General features: G+C 38.4%; 1 protein-coding gene and 1 non-coding gene across 2 annotated transcripts; one reads left to right on the top strand and one right to left on the bottom strand.

The window, feature by feature from the left end:
* Positions 1-379: 379 nt before the first annotated feature.
* LOC107609339 (ethylene-responsive transcription factor RAP2-4) lies at positions 380-2,356 on the bottom strand. The gene has a single exon (XM_016311265.3). The coding sequence runs from the start codon at positions 1,784-1,786 to the stop codon at positions 779-781; it is 1,008 nt and encodes a 335-aa protein (XP_016166751.1). The 5' UTR covers positions 1,787-2,356; the 3' UTR covers positions 380-778.
* Positions 2,357-20,235: 17,879 nt separating this feature from the next.
* Positions 20,236-20,343, top strand: LOC148552809 (small nucleolar RNA R71). Its single transcript, XR_015893183.1, has one exon. It is a non-coding gene; the product is annotated as a small nucleolar RNA R71 (small nucleolar RNA).
* The last annotated feature ends 252 nt before the right edge of the window (positions 20,344-20,595 follow it).

The raw sequence follows: 20,595 nt of genomic DNA, 5'->3' as shown, positions 1-20,595 counted from the left end.
TCTTCATGTTATTATAGCTTTGATCACAGTCCACTGGTACTGGAACTCGAGCCAAGTAGTAAAAGCTATTTAAATTCGAAGCCTTGTGGGAAGATGATGAGAAGTGTTGAGAGAATCTAAATAGGGGTGGGATAAAGTTAGCGGACAAAGATGAACTAAAAATGCGGAGCAACGAAACATTCACGATGGCAGAAAAGGAAATTATGAAACCCAAGAGCAGGCCACAAAAACTAAATGGGGTTTTGATGGTGGTGGTCTTCTGGCGGCGGTGGTGGCTGACTAAAGTACAAGTAACTAGTATATACGAAAATTGGATTTTTTTCCCCTCCGTCTCCTCTTCGTCATACATTTTCGTATTTTCCTAAAGACTCCATTAGAATTTCGTTAGAAATAGTTTTATTTACCTCTCCTTTTAAACATTTTACTATTGACATAATCAGAAACCAAAAGTACAACATATATTCATAAGATATGGAACTGAATTACCTAAAATTAAAAAAATAACCAGAGACAGAGAGAACAAAACGTAAACCGAAGTCATTCTGCCTGGCCCAGCAAGAAAAAAAGGAGCTGAGCCACGCTAGAGACAGATTTACATCATATTGACATCAAAATCAATATCCAAATTCCCAAATCCTACGAAGAAAAAGACTAGTAGCACTGCAATTTCCAAAAACTCAATTGCAGACACTACCCACCTACAAATACACCTAACTATAATAATCCATGCTTTATGAATACGACTCAACAAGACAACAACTAGTAAAAGTTAATAACTTCATAGAGAATCCCAGTTGATCTCATAAGAAGGGAACTTCTGCAGATAAAAATGTTCTGAAGGAGCATCCCACTGTGACTCACTGACGTCATCAAACGTAAGATCAGACAAAGGAGAAGACCCCGCAGAGGCTTCTTCACTCTCAACATTGAAACAACCATCATCATCTCCTTCTACATTTGGAGTTGTTGCTTTTGACTTTGACTTTAACCTCATCACAGGCTTCTTTCCCTGCTTCCCTTGTTTCCGAATCTGAGAGAGATTTTCACAGATAGCATCCAACTTGGCATCAACAGCGGAATGAAGAGGCCTATACTCCCCAAAACCGCCGCCAAGGATGCAAGAACCGTGGTGCTTAAGGTTAGGGAAGTTGAGCTTCGCGAAATCACCTCTTAGCTTAAAAGCCGCTTTATCATAAGCCAAAGCAGCTTCCTCGGCAGTCTCGAAAGTTCCAAGCCAAAGCCGAGTGCGGTTCTTTGGGAGTCTGATCTCAGACACCCATTTTCCCCATTGCCTTTGCCGTACGCCTCTGTAGAGTTTTGTGGGCTTTGGTGGGCCTTGTTTCATGGGAATTGGCTTTGGGCTGAGGAAGCTTAGGGTGTTGCTCTGTTGTGTTTGTGATTGGGCCTGGATCTGATAGTTGAGCCCAATAGAAGAAAACGGTGGTTGCTCAAAGCCAATGAAATTCTGGCTGTTTGATAAACGTGAAGGAAACAAAGGGGTCATCATTGAAGGGCAACCATATTGAGTGTAGAAATCAGGCTGTGGAGAAGAAGAATAGAAGTTTATAGAAGGATTGTAGTAAGAAGAAGAATTCAAGGTGGTGGAAGTTGAGGGTAGATGGGAATTAGATGATGAGGGTAATGAAGTAATTGTGCTTGTGGTGGTGGTGGTTGTTGTAGAAAGACTTCTATAAAAAGGTTGAAGTACTTCCATTAACTCACCCCCTTGAAATGGATCCGAGTGAAACTGTTGTGTGTATTGATCCATTGTGGCTGACATAAACATTCAACAAACGAAATGACAAAATTGAAATAAAATAACGCAGACCTAGGTAAAATTAACCTGTGCTTTGTTTAAAACTTGAAAGACTAAAAAAAGGGGAAGAAACTAAACAGAGAAGATTGAAGAGGTTTAAAATACACAACCCCTTTAATCGAAAAATAATGAAGCTTTGAGGGATCAAAAACAACCCTCTTTGGCTTAATTCAAAGATCTGAAAAGAAAAAAAAATCTTTGTTGGAAACAAAAAACTGGATCTCGATTCTGAAAACACCTGGCTTTCCAGAAACTTATAAAGTTTGATTCTTGTTAAGATTCTAGAGACAAGCCCAAAATATATTTTAGCTTGAAAGGCAGATGATTAACAGAAAGGGATTCAGAGAAGCGGGGAGTTAGAGAAGGGGGAAAAAAGTAAAAAGAAAGGAAGGTTGAACCGTTGAAGAACAACACAATCTGAAAAACGCTCACAAGAAAGAAAGATAAAAGAAAAGTATTTGAATTTTGTGATTAATCTCTCGTCACTCTTGGTTTTGCCTTGTGAGCGCTCACACCAATATATAGCAGCCGGCCAAGTTGGCTATCACTGTTAATGACGCGATTATGGACACTGTAATTACGCGAGCGAGTTTCGCATGAGTAACGTAGTGGCCAATGAGGGTGCGACACGCATACATGTTCTTGTTGGGACAGGACACGTGTGTCATTAACATTGTGATTCTTGCTGGACTGCCATTAAACCTTGGTTGACCGTGACACCGCGCGTTCACACCATTTTGTTGAAATCTGATGGAGCATTCTTCTGATTTTTATTTTTTTACATATTTCCTTTACAAAATAAAGGAATTAAGATTGCTTATATTAGTATAAACGAGATAAAATATAATTTTATTTAGTTTTATCTTATTTGTAAACTTAATATATAAAATTAAAAAAATATACAAATTTTATTTACGGTATAAATGAGATAAATTCATAAGATAATATCTCATTTACACTATAAATAAAATATATGAGTATTTATAAATATAAAAATAAAATTTTTAAAAATAATAAAAAATATTAATAATTTAATTTGGACCAATTTAAAAAAATCGATACATTTTATTTTTATTTAGATTGACTTTAATTAGTTTATATCTCATCTATATTTTAAAATTTAAATTAATAACTTTGTGTTGTTTATATTAAACTCTTACAAATGAAACTTTCAAGTATTAAGAAAGATAAACTAATAAAAAAGATAAACGGTTTTAAAATAATAAGGGAGATGAGCAGTTTAATTAGTGGACAATGGGTGTATCACGTAATTTGAAATTGTCCATTTAAAATCAGTACATTATTTTTCTAAAACCCAACACATTAAAATTAGTACTAAAAAAGAATCAAAAATAAAAAAAATTAAAGATTTTGATAAACAAAATTTTAACAATATATAATTTAAATTTAAAATTTTTAATATAACAAAATTTTTAAAATTATTTATGTACTCTTCTTGAGTACTAATTCAAATGTGTTAGTTTCTACAACAATTTAATTTTTAATACGTGTGCACATTGCTATTAAACAAAATTTTTATATTTTTATTTTTTTAGTATTAATTTAAATGTTAGTTTCTAGAAAAATAATGTGCTGAATTTAAATGAGCAAGTAATACATCCAGTCGCCCACTAATCAGTGAGTTAAAACTACTCATCTTTTCTATTATTTTGAAATCATACATCTTCTCTGTTGTTTGAAACCGCTCATCTTTTTTATTATTTGAAACGTTCTATTTTTAAGAGTTTAGTACAAATAAGGTTATTAATTTAAAATTTAAAATATAAATTAATTAAAATTGATCTAAATAGTAACAAAATATATCTATTCCGGGGGTTACCTGAAATCGTGATTTAAGCCTGAATGCGAGGTCCAGACTCCTATTGAGGCAGTGTTTGATGGTGTTGAGGTACCACCGTCCAAGCTCTTCGGAGGAGGTGGGGGTGGTACCTACGAGAGACTCCGATACTTAAATTAGCAAAGGCTTAGGTAGGTTTTTAGTAGCTTGGGTTCTGAATATATCTGAGGGTGTCAGTGTATTTATAGTAGAATAGATAACCACCTTTTAGAGTAGTTCAACCTTTGATGGTGGATGGCCATTCCATTTTGATAGGAGAGTTGTTTAGATCTCCCCTTATATAGATAGGAGATATCTTAGAAAACAGTTACTTATTTATATAAGTAGGGCTTTGTACAACTGTCGTTGCGCCCGACCTCTATGAGGTCGGGTAGGTATGTAGGAGGCCCGATCTCTTATGTGGGCCGCTATTCTTTTTGAGCCTGGCTTTACTTTGGGTCAGGGCATGAACAGAGACCCTGCTTGAGTCCAAGTTTTTAGAGGTCGGACTCGAGCATTTGTAGTTTAGACTGGTTACTTGTGGATTTGAATATTAGCTCGGCGCGAACCGCCTTCCTTGAGGCAAAGTCGGGTACTCGACGTATTTTTGAATTTGAGATATTACGTCCTTTTGTAGCCCTAAGCACGTTACCTTATGATTACCTAGGTAACTGCGCATCATAAATGAGGGGTTATGAATTTACTCTTTTGCCCTTAGTGCTTTATAAATCCAAAATCATTTCTCTTTTTTTTTTTGCTTTTCTGGAAACGTTTGCACTCACTATCTTCCTTCTTCGAATCTCTTCAGTCTTCTTCGTAACTTCTTTTTATTCTTCAACATTTCTTTATTTTGGATTTATTCTTTAGGAGTCTTTGTCCGTTTGTTGGTGATTTTGGATCGTACATGTCCCTGTTGTTTGTATCCTCATTGTTGTTTACTCACCCTTCTCAAGGTTAGTTTTTTAGTTTCTACAACTTGTTGATTAGATAATATTCTTGTGGTTTAGAAATTTTTGCCGTTGATATTGGAAATAGATTTTTATTCGTAACTGCTTTGGTGATTCTGTATTTTCCCTTACACTTTCGCAAATCTTGAAACCTTGTTTATTTTGTTGTTGTTATGATGCTAAAGCGTTATCTATTTTTCCCCAAAATAGTACCTTTTTTATTTTCTACAAATGGCGTCATTTTTGTACTTGGTTGGTTTATGTGCGAGAGGTGATATGAATTGTGATGCTCCTGGTTGTTTGTCGAAGACGATCCAACGTCTTTGGACTTTTACGCTTTTCTGTCTATCTTGCCGACTTGTGGTGATAATTTTTTTCTTTTGCTGTATTTGTATGTATAGCTTTTATATCTCGGTCAGTAATTCACAACATGTCTTCTAAAGTTCCATCCGATCTGGCTTAGGTAGATTTGTCTGTTCTTACTCCGGTTCCCGTTATTGATAATGAGTATGTTGAAACTCTTTGTAGACATCCTAGGTTGTGTAAAAATCGGAAGGATGAGAGGAAATTCGAGATTATAGTTGCTGACCCTGAAGAGAAGATTTATTTTTCCCGACTTGACAAGTTAGAATGACGTCCCTTTATGTACATATATGAGAGTTTTTTTCACAAAATTGGGGGTTAGTCTTCCTTTTACTGATTTTCAAGTAGCAATCCTTAAGCTCTGTAATGTTGTCCCTTCCCAGCTTCATCCCAACTCTTGGAGTTTTCTAGAAATCTATTAGCTCCTTTGTCGTAAACTAGATGTCCCACCTTCCTCTAAAGTTTTCTTTTACCTTTTTGTGCTTATTAAACCTTTTAGTTCCAAAAAATAGGGCTGGATCTCTTTCTGAGCTGTCCAAGGGAGGAAGGTCTATGCTATTTTTGATGAGTCTTTCTACGACTTTAAGAGTGACTTCTTCAAAATCCCAGTTGAGGGTTTCCGACCTTTCTTTTGTATTGGGAGGAGAGTCCCATAATAGTCAAATACAACTAGGACAATTTAGATGAGGTCGAGGAGAGTGTAGTTTCTTTATTCCAAGAGTGTTGGGGCCGAGTTCTTTATTTGGATACTAAGAGATTTTTAAGAAATCCAAACTAACATCAATCCGAATTAGGTAGTCTTCTTTTACATTTTATAAATGTAACTTTTATTGATTGTTTCTTGGATTTTGATGTAACCCGACTTTGATGTCATGCAGAAAGGATTGCTCCTAAGTTGGCTGCCATGAAGACTTTTTGGATCGCCAAAAACAATGTTGTTCCGAAGTTTATTACTAAAAGAGTCTGGTGGATCTGGTGACCTTTCTTCTCCCTCTAAGTCGGACTCAGGTGCCTCGGTATCAGAAAAAATTGTTGATCCAACTCCTCCTTCTCCTTTTAGTTCAGAGAAACAAACACGTCCTCCTCTCAATCCCGAGCTGAAGCCTAAGAAATGCAAGACTACCGAATTGGTGGGAGTCTATGAGTAAAGTTTTGATGCCATAGCTTGGGCCGAAAAACACATCCTTCCAAATAGTTTTATTGGTATCGATGATGTTTCTATAAAAAGCTACTTCCAAGTTCTAGCCTGTGGTGGAATTCAGACAACAGGGGTGTGTGCATCGTTGTTGAAGGAATCGAAAAAAACTCATCTCGGTGTCACTCAGCATACTTTGATTGATCTTCAAGTTGAAGTAGCATCTTTGAGGGAGACAAAAAAAGGAGTTGAAGGGGTGAAAAGGAGGCCTTAGCATTGGCGAAGGGTTTAAAAACGAAGGCTGAGGAGAGTTACACCAGGGTATTCAGGAAGAAACTTGACTTGGTAGATGAGGTCGCCAAGTCCATAGATAAGTATGTAGAGCTTGAGGCGACCATAGCTGAAGGTGTGGATGAGATTGTGGAGAACCTGAAGGCTCAATTCCAAGTTGTTGCTCCCGAGGAAGATTTCTCCCTTATCAGCACCGACAACATTGTGGTTGATGAAAAGACTGTCACTGCACCCAATGATGATGAGGATACTCCCATGACCGACCCGAAGACCTCAAAAGTCCGAGTTGAAGGAGCTTATAAGGAACTCCCCACTCCTTCTGAAGCTATTCCAACCTCCTATACTCAGCCTGAAGATGCTACTATTGGCGAACAACTCCTTCCTTTGTAGTTCATTGCTTTGAACGGTCCAGCTTGTGGGTCTTTATGAATAATTTAATTTTTTATAATAGTTGTAGTTTGAATAACTTTTATTTTGTTTAAAAAAATTTTTCCACTATTCTAATAGTGGCTTTTTGCATGAATGTTTGTGTTGTCAACCATCTTTCATTAGTCGGTACAGTTGTTAGTTCAGAAGAAATTTCTATTAAGTAGGAAAAGACGTCAGCGAAGTAGGTCGGTTATTTCTGGACCTTTCGTATGTAAATATTATTTTCCCTTAGTCTTTTTAATTTTTGACTTTAAGTAGTCGATCTTTTCAAGTTATTCTTACATTTTGTTTTAGATCCACTCTTTTAAGCTTGGACCACGAACTACTTACATAACTTCTTACACTAATTTGTACCTCATCGTTTCATCTTGCCGACCATTCAGTTCAGACAATGATTTTTGCGATTTTTCAATCTTAAATTTAATGCGTTTGGATGGGAAAATTGGTAGAAAATGGATTATCATTAACAAGAGAAAAATATTTACATAAGTCTTTGTTGCTACTAAGGATTTCTTTTTACTCTTAGTCCTTGCTATGGTGCCTCGTTAAAACCACATTCAGGAAAACCCTTATCGAAAAAAAAAAAACCATGAAGTCGGAAAAAAAGTACACCAAGGAGCAAGTTGCACTTTCTAACTGCAGTACCTCTTTAGGTTACATGCGTGTCATGACCTTGGGAGCTCGTTCCCATTGAGGTCGGACACTTTGTAGTAACCTTTTTGTAAGACTTCGACAACCTTATAAAGTCCTTTCTAGTTTGCAGCCAATTTTTTTTGCCCAACTTCTGAACTCCGATGTCACTTCAAATTAGTATGAGCTCATTTGTGACGAAACTTCTTTTGATGACTTTATTGTTGTACCTCAGGGCCATCCTTTGCTTTAATGCTTCCTCTTTATCCGAGTTTTTTCTTGGACTTTTGGGAGAAGGTCAAATTCTTCCTTTTGAGCTTGAAAAAATTTATCACTTCGTCATACAATTATTTTTCGATTACTAAAGCTTTGAATTTTAAATAAGAAAATATCCAACAATTATGAAAATTATATAAATCCTAATTAACTTTAAACTCAAATTCTCATAACTTCAATTTAATTACTTTTTCGTGAATAATTTTTTGGAAAATAAAATCATAAACAAGTATAGTAAATCTCAAATAACTTATTATTTAATTTCTAAAAATTCGGGGTCTTACAAACCCCACTTTTATTTTAAATATCTGACTTGGATTTGAATTAATAAACTCTTCAATTCTTATCACTAAGATAACCTCTGTTTATTCTTCTTTTGCTTAAGGATAAGTAAAGTTTTAAGTTTGATGTTGTGATGCTGCTGCACGAAATTGTGATTACACTTTTCACAACTCCGCACAACTAACAAGCAAGTGCACTGTGTCGTCCAAATAATACGTTACGTGAGTAAGGGTCGATCCCACAGAGATTGTCGGCTTGAAGAAAGCTATGGTTATTTTGTAAATCTTAGTCAGGAGATTAGTGATCAATATGATTTTAATTTATGAAAAGTAAATAGCATGAATTAAATGTTACATGTGATTCAGTGATGAGGAACATGTCGAGGTTCTAGAGATGCTCTGTCATCTGAATATTTGCTTTCCTACTGTCTTCTTCTCCAAACACGCAAGACTTCCTTCAATGGGAAGCTATATGGTCCTCTCGGATGAAAACTACCAGGTACGACCTCTGCACGGCTAATCAACTGTCGGATTTCTCGTCTCGGATGAAAAATACCATGTACAGCTACCACACGGCTAATCATCTATCGGTTCTCACTAGCGTCAAAATAAGACCCTTATCCTTTTGCACACTATCACTGCGCCCAACATTTGTGAGTTTGAAGCTCGTCACAGTCATCCCTTCCTAGATCCTACTCGGAATACCACAGACAAGGTTTAGACTTTCCGGATCCCAGGAATACTGCCAATTGGTTCTAGCCTCTACCACGAAGGTTCTAATCTCACAGACTCAGTTCGTGGATCATTGACCCAAGAGATACGCACTCAAACTATCGCCCAATGACTACGTTGAGCTTAGATAGAATGGGAGTGGTTGTTAGGCACGCGTTCATAGAATTGAGAATAATGATGAGTGTCACGGATCATCAGATTCTCTATATTGAAGTACGAATGAGTATCTTAGAATAGAATCAAGCGTGATTGAATAGAAAACAATAGTAATTGCATTAATCCATTGAAACACAGCAGAGCTCCTCACCCCTACCTATGGGGTTTAGAGAATCATGCCGTAGAAGATACAATATGAAGTATAAAAATGTCATGAGTTACATAATGAATCCCTAAAAGTAGTTTTTATACTAGACTAGTAACTTAGGGTTACAGAAAATGAGTAACTAGGTGTAGATAGTGCAGAATTCCACTTTTGAGACCCACTTGGTGAGTGTTTGGGCTGATCTTTCAAGCTTACACGTGCATATGCCTCAAGTTGGAGTTAAATGCCACCCTGGGTGCCAAAATGGGTGTTTAATGCCAAGAAATGTGCCAGTTCTGGCGTTTTACGCCAGAAAGTTTTTGGCTGGCTTTTAATGCCAGTTTGGGCCATCAAATCTCGGGCAAAATATGAATATTATATATTTCTGGAAAGCCCAAGATGCCTACTTTCCAACGCAATTGAGAGCGCACCAATTGGGCTTCTATAGCTCCAGAAAATCCACTTCGAGTGCAGGAGGGTCAGAATCCAACAACATCTACAGTCCTTTTCTCAGCCTCTGAATTTGATTTTTGCTCAGGTCCCTCAATTTTAGCCAGAAAATACCTGAAATTACAGAAAAACACACAAACTCATAGTAAAGTTTAGAATTGTGATTTTTGAATAAAAACTAATAAAAATATAATAAAAAAGTAAATAAAACATACTAAAAACTACCTAAAACCAATGCCAAAAAGGGTATAAATTATCCGCTCATCACAACACCAAGCTTAAATTGTTTCTTGTCACCAAGAAAATAAAAATAAAATAGGATAAAAAGAAGAGAATATACAATAAATTTCAAACATATCAATGAAGATTAGTTTCAATTAGATGAGCGGGACTAGTAGCTTTTTGCTTCTGAACAATTTTGGAATCTCACTTTCCTTTGAAGTTCAGAATGATTGGCATCCATAGGAACTCAGAATTCAGATAGTGTTATTGATTCTCCTAGTTCAGTATGTTGATTCTTGAACACAGCTACTTTATGAGTCTTGGCCGTGACCCTAAGCATTTTGTTTTCCAGTATTACCACTGGATACATAAATGCCACAGACACATAACTGGGTGACCTTTTCAGATTGTGACTTAGCTTTGCTAGAGTCCCCAGTTAGAGGTGCCCAGAGCTCTTAAGCACACTCTTTTTGTTTTGGACCACGACTTTAACCGCTCAGTCTCAAGCTTTTCACTTGACACCTTCATGCCACAAGCACACGGTTAGGGACAGCTTGATTTAGTCGCTTAGGCCAGGATTTTGTTCCATTGGGCCCTCCTATCCATTAAGCTCAAAGCCTTGGATCCTTTTTATCCTTGTCTTTTAGTTTAAAGGGTTATTGGCTTTTTCTGCTTGTTTTTTCTTTTTTTTTTTCCTTTTTTTTCTATGTTTTTTCGCCATTTTTTTCGCAAGCTTTGTGTTTTTCACTGCTTTTTCTTGCTTCATCAATTTTATGATTTTTCAAATTATCAATAACATTTCTCCTTTTTTATTATTCTTTCAAGAGCTAACAATTTTAACATTCATAAACTTCACTATAAAAAATATGCACTGTTCAAGCATTCATTCAGAAAACAAAAAGTATTACCGCCACATCAAAAATAATTAAACTAATTTCAAGATAAATTTCGAAATTATGCACTTCTTGTTCTTTTGCGAATAAAAACATTTTTCATTTAAGAAAGGTAAGAGATTCATGGAATCATTCATAGCTTTAAGACATAGACTCTAAACACAAATGATCATGTAATGAAGACACAAACATAGTCAAAACATAAAGCATAAAAACCGAAAACATAAAAGAAAATAAACAAGGAGATTAAAGAACGGGTTCACCTTAGTGATGGTGGCTTCTTCTTCCTCTTGAAGAACCAATGGAGTTTTTGAGCTCCTTTATGTCTCTTCCTTGCCTTTGTTGCTCCTCTTCCTAGAGGTTTCTCCAGCCTTAGGTGCCATTAATGGTTATGGCAAGCAAAAAGCTGAGCTTTTCCACACCAAACTTAAAAGCTTTGCTCGTCCTCGAGGAAAATAAAATAGAAGGGAGTAGAAGAAGAATTATGCAATTAATTTTGAAAAATTATTACTTTATGCAAGAAAAATTAAAAAGAGTTGAAAAGAATTTTGAAAAGATATGTAAGTTTTGAAAACGTTTTGGAAGGAATTGAAAAGAATTGAAAAAGAATTACAAAGAATTGGAAAGATTATTAATTTTTGAAAATAGAAATTGAAAGATGAACGTTTAAAATATGTTTGATGCAAAAAATTATGAATTAAAACATGAAAAATTGAAAAAAATTCGAATTGGAAACAAAATTATCTCCCTTGTATCATCCTGGCATTAAATGCCCATAATGCTATCCATTCTGGCGTTTAACGCCCACTTGACTGCCTCTTTGGGCATTTAACGCAAAGCCAGATACCCTGGCTGGCGTTAAATGCCAGGAATCCTTCTTTACTGGGCATTTTTCTGAACACCCAGAATGCTGCCTGCATGGGCGTTAAACGCCCATTCTGCTATCCTTACTGGCGTTTAAACACCAGTAAGCTTGTCCTCCAGGGTGTGCTGTTTTTGATGCTGTTTTTGATTCCGCTTTAATTCTGCAGCTGTTTTTGTGACTCCACATGATCATCAACCTAAAGAAAACATGAACTAATAATGGAAAATGAAATGAAAAAGTAATTAACATAGATAAATAAGATTGGGTTGCCTCCCAATAAGCGCTTCTTTACTGTCTTTAGCTGGACTTTTACTGAGCTTTTAATTTAGTCTCAGTTTTGAGCATTCTTGCTCAACATTGCCTTCAAGATAATGTTTAACTCTCTGTCCGTTAACAATGAACTTTTTGTTAGAGTCAATATCCTGAAGCTCTACATATCTGTATGGTGACACACTTGTAATCACATATGGTCCCTTCCACCGAAATTTCAATTTCCCAGGGAACAATCTGAGCCTAGAGTTAAACAGCAGAACCTTCTGTCCTGGCTCAAGGACTCTAGATGACAGCCTTTTGTCATGCCACCTTTTTGCTTTCTCCTTGTAGATTTTAGCATTTTCGAAAGCATTGAGTTTGAATTCTTCCAGCTCATTCAATTGGAGTAATCTCTTCTCTCCAGCTACCTTAGCATCAAAATTTAGGAACCTGGTTGCCCAATAGGCCTTGTGTTCCAGTTCCACTGGCAGATGACAGGCTTTTCCATACATAAGCTGGTATGGAGAGGTCCCTATAGGAGTCTTGAATGCGGTTCTGTATGCCCACAGAGCATCATCCAGACTTCTTGCCCAATCCCTTCTACGGGTACTTACAGTACGTTCCAGGATTCGTTTTAGTTCTCTATTTGAGACTTCGGTCTGCCCATTTGTCTATGGATGATATGGAGTTGCCACTTTATGGTTAATTCCATATTGGACCAGAGCAGAGTTAAGCTGTTTATTACAGAAATGAGTGCCTCCAATACTGATCAGTATCCTAGGGACACCGAACCTGCTGAAGATATGCTTCTGGAGGAACTTCATCACTGTCTTAGTATCATTAGTGGATGTTGCAATTGCCTCTACCTATTTAGATACATAGTCTACTGCCACCAGAATATAAGTATTTGAGTATGATGGTGGGAATGGCCCCATGAAGTCATTACCGCATACATCAAACAACTCAATCTCTAAGATCCCTTGCTGAGGCATGGCATAACCGTGAGGCAGATTACCAGCTCTCTGGCAGCTGTCATAGTTACGTACAAACTCTCGGGAGTCTCTATAGAGGGTAGGCTAGTGGAAGCCGCATTGGAGAACCTTGGTGGCTGTTCGCTCACCTCCGAAATGTCCTCCATATTGTGATCCATGGCAATGCCATAGGATCTTCTGTGCCTCTTCCCTAGGCATACATCTATGGATTACTCCGTTTGCACACCTTTTAAAGAGATATGATTCATCCCACAAGTAGTACTTTGCATCAGAAATCAATTTTTTTGTTTGCTGCTTACTGTACTCTTTGGGTGTGAATCTCATAGCTTTATAGTTTGCAATGTCTGCAAACCACGGTACTTCCTGAATGGCAAAGAGTTCCTCATCTGGGAAGGTTTCAAAGATCTCAGTAGGAGGTAGGGACGCTCCTGCTATTGGTTCTATCCGGGACAGGTGATCAGCTACTTGGTTCTCTGTCCCTTTTCTGTCTCTTATTTCTATATCAAACTCTTGCAGAAGCAACACCCATCTTATGAGTCTAGATTTTGAATCCTGCTTTGTGAGGAGATATTTTAGAGCAGCATGGTCAGTGTACACAATCACTTTTGATCCTACTAAATAAGATCTGAACTTATTAATGGCATAAACTACTGCAAGCAACTCCTTTTCTGTGGTTGTGTAATTCTTCTGTGCATTATTTAAAACACGGCTAGCATAATAAATGACATGCAGAAGCTTGTTATGCCTCTGTCCCAATACTGCACCAATGGCATGATCACTGGCATCACACATTAGTTCGAATGGTAATGTCCAGTCTAGTGCAGAAATGACTGGTGCTGTGACCAGCTTAGCTTTCAGAGTCTCAAAAGCTTGCAAACACTCTGTGTCAAAGACAAATGGCGTGTCAGCAGCTAGCAAATTGCTCAGAGGTTTTGCAATTTTTGAAAAATCTTTTATAAACTTTCTATAGAATCCTGCATGCCCCAGAAAGCTTCTGATTGCCTTAACAATGGCAGGTGGTGGTAATTTTTCAATTACCTCTACCTTAGCTTGATCCATCTCTATTCCATTGTTCGAAATTTTGTGCCCAAGGACAATTCCTTCAGTCACCATGAAGTGACATTTCTCCCATTTTAAAACCAGGTTGGTCTCTTGGCACCTTTTCAGAATAAGTGCTAGATGATCAAGATAGGAGCTGAATGAGTCTCCAAATACTGAGAAGTCATCCATAAAGACTTCCAGAAATTTCTCTACCATATCAGAGAAGATAGAGAGCATGCACCTCTAAAAGGTTGCAGGTGCATTACACAGACCAAATGGCATCCTTCTGTAGGCAAATACTCCAGATAGACATGTGAATGCTGTTTTCTCTTGGTCCTGAGGATCTACTGCAATTTGGTTGTAACCTGAATAACCATCCAAAAAGCAATAGTATCCATGGCCTGCTAGTCTCTCTAGCATCTGGTCAATGAATGATAAAGGAAAATGATCCTTCCTGGTGGCTGTATTGAGCCTTCTGTAGTTAATACACATACGCCATCCTGTAACTGTTCTTGTAGGTACCAGTTCATTCTTTTCATTATGAACCACTGTCATGCCTCCCTTCTTAGGAATAACGTGGACAGGGCTCACCCAGAGGCTATCAGAAATAGGATAAATAAGCCCATCCTCTAGTAACTTAGTGACCTCTTTCTGCACCACCTCCTTCATGGCTGGATTTAGCCGCCTCTGTGGTTGAACCACTGGCTTAGCATCATCCTCCAATAGGATCTTGTGCTTGCATCTGGCTGGGCTAATACCCTTAAGATCACTTATGGATGGTGCATGAAATTGTGATGTCCAGGCTCAAACAATCCTTGGCAACGTGAGCAACTTGGTACGCGTAATCGTGATTACACTTTGATTATGTAAAATTCATGGCTCTTTCTTTCCCTGGCAATGGCGCCAAGAACATGGTGCCAATACCATAGTTCACAACTTCGATACAACTAACCAGCAAGTGCACTGGGTCGTCCAAGTAATACCTTACGTGAGTAAGGGTCGAATCCCACGGAGATTGTTGGTATGAAGCAAGCTATGGTCACCTTGCAAATCTCAGTTAGGCAGATATAAATTGATAATGATGTTTTCGAATAATAAATAATAGAATAGGGATAGAGGTACTTATGTAAATCATTGGTAGGAATTTCAGATAAGCGAATGGAGATGCTTTTCGTTCCTCTGAACCTCTGCTTTCCTGCTATCTTCATCCAGTCAGTCTTACTCCTTTCCATGGCTGGCTTTATGTGATACATCACCACTGTCAATGGCTACTTTCGGTCATCTCACGGGAAAATGATCCAATGCCCTGTCACGGCACGGCTAATCGTCTGGAGGCATCACCCTTGCCAATGGCTTCATCTTATCCTCTCAGTGAATAATATGCTCACGCATCCTGTCACGGCACGGCTATTCATCTGTCGGTTCTCGATCATGCTAGAATAGGATTTACTATCCTTTTGTGTCTGTCACTAACGCCCTGCAATCGCGAGTTTGGAGCTCGTCACAGTCATTCAATCATTGAATCCTACTCGGAATACCACAGACAAGGTTTAGACTTTTCGGATTCTCTTGAATGCCGCCATCATTCTAGCTTACGCCACAAAGATTCCCGTTAGGAGATCTAAGAGATATTCATTCTAGCTTATTTCATGTAGAACAGAAGTGTTTGTCAGGCACGCATTCATAAGGGAGAAGGATGATGAGCGTCACACATAATCATCACCTTCATCACGTTCTTGGGTGCGAATGAATATCTTAGAAGCGAAATAAGATGAATTGAATAGAAAACAGAAGTACTTTGCATTAATCTTTGAGGAACAGCAGAGCTCCACACCTTAATCAATGGAGTGTAGAAACTCTACCGTTGAAAATACATAAGTGAAAGGTCCAGGCGTGGCCGAGATGGCCAGCCCCCAAAATGTGATCAAAGGATCATAAGGTAATCCAAAGATGTCAAATACAATAGTAAGAGGTCCTATTTATAATAAACTAGCTACTAGGGTTTACATGAGTAAGTAATTGATGCATAAATCCACTTCCGGGGCCCACTTGGTGTGTGCTTGGGCTGGGCTTGAGTGTTGCACGTGTAGAGGTCCTTCTTGGAGTTGAACGCCAGTTTTTGTGCCAGTTTGGGCGTTCAACTCTGGTTTTGGCTCCTTTTTTGGCGCTGGACGCCAGATTTGGGTAAAAAGCTGGCGTTGAACGCCAGTTTATGTCATCTATTCTTGGCCAAAGTATAGACTATTATATATTGCTGGAAAGCCCTGGATGTCTACTTTCCAACGCAATTGGAAGCGCGCCATTTTGAGTTCTGTAGCTCCAGAAAATCCACTTTGAGTGCAGGGAGGTCAGAATCCAACAGCATCAGCAGTCCTTCTACAACCTCTGAATCTGATTTTTGCTCAGGTCCCTCAATTTCAGCCAGAAAATACCTGAAATCACAGAAAAACACACAAACTCATAGTAAAGTCCAGAAATGTGAATTTAACATAAAATCTATTAAAAACATCCCTAAAAGTAACTAGATTCTACTAAAAATATACTAAAAACAATGCCAAAAAGCGTATAAATTATCCGCTCATCACAACTCCAAACTTAAATTGTTGCTTGTCCCCAAGCAACTAAAAATCAAAATAGGATAAAAAGAATAGAATATACTATAAATTCCAAACTATCAATGAAACATAGCTTCAATCATATGAGCGGGACTTATAGCTTTTTGCCTCTTGAATAGTTTTGGCATCTCACTTTATCCATGGAGGTTCAGAATGATTGGCATCTATAGGAACTCAGAGTTCAGATAGTGTTATTGATTCTCCTAGTTCAGTATGATGATTCTTGAACACAACTATTTTATGAGTCTTGGCTGTGGCCCTAAGCACTTTGTTTTCCAGTATTACCACCGGATACATAAATACCACAGACACATAACTGGGTGAACCTTTTCAGATTGTGACTCAGCTTTGCTAAAGTCCCCAATTAGAGGTGTCCAGGGTTTCTAAGCACACTCTTTTTTTGCTTTGGACCTTGACTTTAACTGCTCAGTCTCAAGTTTTCACTTGACACCTTCACGCCACAAGCACATGGTTAGGGACAGCTTGGTTTAGCCGCTTAGACCAGGATTTTATTCCTTTAGGCCCTCCTATCCACTGATGCTCAAAGCCTTGGGATCCTTTTTATTTGCCCTTGCCTTTTGGTTTTAAGGGTTATTGGCTTTTTGCTCTTGCCTCTTGGTTTTAAGAGCTTTTGGCTTTTTCTGCTTGCTTTTTCTTTTTCTTTCTATTTTTTTTCGCCTTTTTTTTCTGCAAGCTTTGTTCATTGCTGCTTTTTCTTGCTTCAAGAATCATTTTTATGATTTTTCAGATTATCAAATAACATGTCTCCTAGTCATCATTCTTTCAAGAGCCAACATATTTAACATTCTTAAACAACAACTTTAAAAGACATATGCACTGTTCAAGCATACATTCAGAAAACAAGAAGCATTGTCACCACATCAATATAATTAAGCTAAGTTCAAGGATAAATTCGAAACTCATGTACTTCTTGTTCTTTTGAATTAAAACATTTTTCATTTAAGAGAGGTGATGGATTCATAGGACATTCATAACTTTAAGACATAGTTACTAACTACTAATGATCATGTGATGAAGACACAAACATAGATAAGCACATAACATAGAAAACGAAAAACAGAGAAAGTAAGAGCAAGGAATGAATCCACCTTAGTGATGGTGGCGTTTCCTTCTTGAGGAACCAATGATGTCCTTGAGCTCTTCTATGTCTCTTCCTTGTCTTTGTTGCTCCTCCTTCATTGCTTTTAGATCTTCTCTGATTTCATAAAAGATGATGGAGTGCTCTTGATGTTCCACCCTTAGTTGCTTCCAATAATTGTGTGGAAGAAATTGTATCCCTTGAGGTATCTCAGGGATCTCTTGATTTGCAGTCAAATGTTCTACCACTGAGCTATAGACCCTTGATGGAAGCTTTTGTCTTCCCTTTCCTCTTTTTAGAGGTTTCTCTGGCCTTAGGTGCCATCAATGGTTATGAAAAAAAAACAAAAAAGCTATGCTTTTACCACACCAAACTTAAAATGTTGCTCGCCCTCGAGCAAAAGAAGAAAGAATATAAGAAGAAGAAGAAGATATGGAGGAGATGGATGGAGGTGTGTATTCGGCCATATGGGTGGGATTGGGTGGGAGATAGTTGTTGAATTTTGAAGGTAGTGGGTGTATGGATGTGAGTAGTAGATGAAAAACAGAAGGGATGATCATGAATGGGAAGAGAGATGATGAGGTAGGTGGGGATCCTGTGGGGTCCACAGATCCTGAGATGATCTTGTGGGGTCCACAGATCCTGAGATGATCCTGTGGGGTCCACAGATCCTGAGGTGTCAAGGCATTTACATCCCTACACCAATTTAGGCATGTAAAATGCCCGTGTACACAACTCTGGGCGTTCAGCGCCAGGTTGGTGGCCATTTTGGGCGTTCAACGCCCATTTGCTGCCATTTCTGGCGTTGAACGCCAGAACCATGCTTGTTCTGGGCGTTCAGCGCCAGGGTGTTGCCCTTTTTGGGCGTTCAGCGCCAGAACCATGCTCTGTTCTGGCGTTGAACGCCAGGCAGATGCTCCTCCAGGGTGTGATTTTTCTTCTGCTGTTTTTGACTCTGTTTTCAATTTTTATATTTATTTTGTGACTCCACTTGATCATGAACCTAAGAAAACATGAAAAACAAGAATAATAGAGTTAGATAAATAAACATTGGGTTGCCTCCCAACAAGCGCTTCTTTAATGTCAATAGCTTGACAGTGGGCTCTCATGGAGCCTTACAGATGTTCAGAGCATTGTTGAAACTCTCCAACACCAAACTTAGAGTTTGGATATGGGAGTTCAACACCAAACTTAGAGTTTGACTGTGGGGGCTCTGGTTGACTCTGCTTTGAGAGAAGCTTTTTCTGCTTCCTCTCCATGGTTGCAGAGGGAGATCCTTGAGTTTTAAACATAAGGGAGTCCTCATTCCATTGAAGGACTATTTCACCTCTGTCAACATCAATCATAGCTCTTGCTATGGCCAGGAAAGGTCTTCCTAGGATGATGGATTCATCCTCTTCCTTTCCATTATCCAGGACTATGAAATCAGCAGGGATGTAAAGGCCTTCAACCTTTACTAACACGTCCTCTACTTGTCCATAAGCCTGTTTTCTTGAACTATCTGCCATCTCTAATGAGATTTTAGCAGCTTGCACCCCATAGATTCCCAGTTTCTCTATTACAGAGAGGGGCATGAGGTTTATTCCTGAACCAAGGTCACACAGAGCCTTAAAGAGCATGGTGCCTATGGTACAAGGTATTATGAACTTTCCAGGATCCTGTCTCTTCTGAGGCAATGTCAGTTGATCCAGATCACTTAGTTCATTGATGAACAAGGGAGGTTCAACTTTCCAAGTATCAATGCCAAATAATTTGGCATTCAGCTTCATGATTGCACCAAGAAACTTGGCAGTTTTCTCTTCAGTAACATCCTCATTCTCTTCAGAAGAGGAATACTCATCAGAGCTCATGAAGGGCATAAGGAGGTTCAATGGAATCTTTATGGTCTCTAGATGAGCCTCAGAGTCCTTTGGTTCCTCAGAGGGAAGCTCCTTATTGATCACTGGACGTCCCAGGAGGTCTTCCTCCTTGGGATTTGTGTCTTCCTCTCCCTCTTTGGGTTCGGCCATGGTGCTTATGTCAATGGCCTTGCACTCTCCTTTTGGGTTCTCTTCTGTATTGCTTGGGAGAGTACTGGGAGGGATTTCAGTGATCCTTTTACTCAGCTGGCCCACTTGTGCTTCCAAATTTCTAATGGAAGACCTTGTTTCATTCATGAAGCTCATAGTGGCCTTGGATAGATCAGAGACTAGATTTGCTAAATTAGAAGCATTTTGTTCAGAGTTCTCTGTCTGTTGCTGAGTGGATGATGGAAAAGGTTTATTATTGTTAAACCTGTTTCTTCCACCATTATTAAAGCCTTGTTGAGGCTTTTGATCCTTCCATGAGAAATTTGGATGATTTCTCCATGATGAGTTATAGGTGTTTCCATAAGGTTCACCTAAGTAATTCACCTCTGCTATTGTAGGGTTCTCAGGATCATAAGCTTCTTCTTCATAAGAAGCCTCTTGAGTACTGTTGGATGCAGCTTGCATTCCATGCAGACTCTGAGAGATCATATTGACTTGCTGAGTCAATATTTTATTCTGAGCCAATATGGCATTCAGAGTATCAACTTCAAGAACTCCCTTCTTCATAGGCGTCCCATTATTCACAGGATTCCTTTCAGAAGTGTACATGAACTGGTTATTAGCAACCATGTCAATGAGTTCTTGAGCTTCTGCAGGCGTTTTCTTTAGGTGAATGGATCCACCTGCAGAGGTATCCAATGACATCTTTGATAGCTCAGATAAACCATCATAGAATATGTCCAGGATGGTCCATTCTGAAAGCATGTCAGAAGGACACTTTTTGGTCAACTGTTTGTATCTTTCCCAAGCTTCATAGAGGGATTCACCTTCTTTCTGTCTGAAGGTTTGAACATCAGCTCTAAGCTTGCTCATCTTTTGAGGAGGAAAGTACTTGGCTAAGAAAGCCGTGACCAGCTTATCCCAAGAGTTTAGGCTGTCTTTGGGTTGAGAATCCAACCATAATCTAGCTCTGTCTCTTACAGCAAAAGGGAAAAGCATGAGCCTGTAGACTTCAGGATCTACTCCATTAGTCTTTACAGTATCACATATCTGCAAGAATTCAGTTAAGAATTGAAAAGGATCTTCAGATGGAAGTCCATGAAACTTGCAGTTCTGCTG

Source organism: Arachis ipaensis, chromosome B7 (assembly GCF_059453495.1).
Source record: "Arachis ipaensis isolate K30076 ecotype BB chromosome B7, ASM5945349v1, whole genome shotgun sequence".
Lineage (NCBI taxonomy): Eukaryota > Viridiplantae > Streptophyta > Magnoliopsida > Fabales > Fabaceae > Arachis > Arachis ipaensis.
The sequence above is the reverse complement of the archived record's forward strand: the minus strand, read 5'-3'. Positions and strand labels throughout refer to the sequence as shown.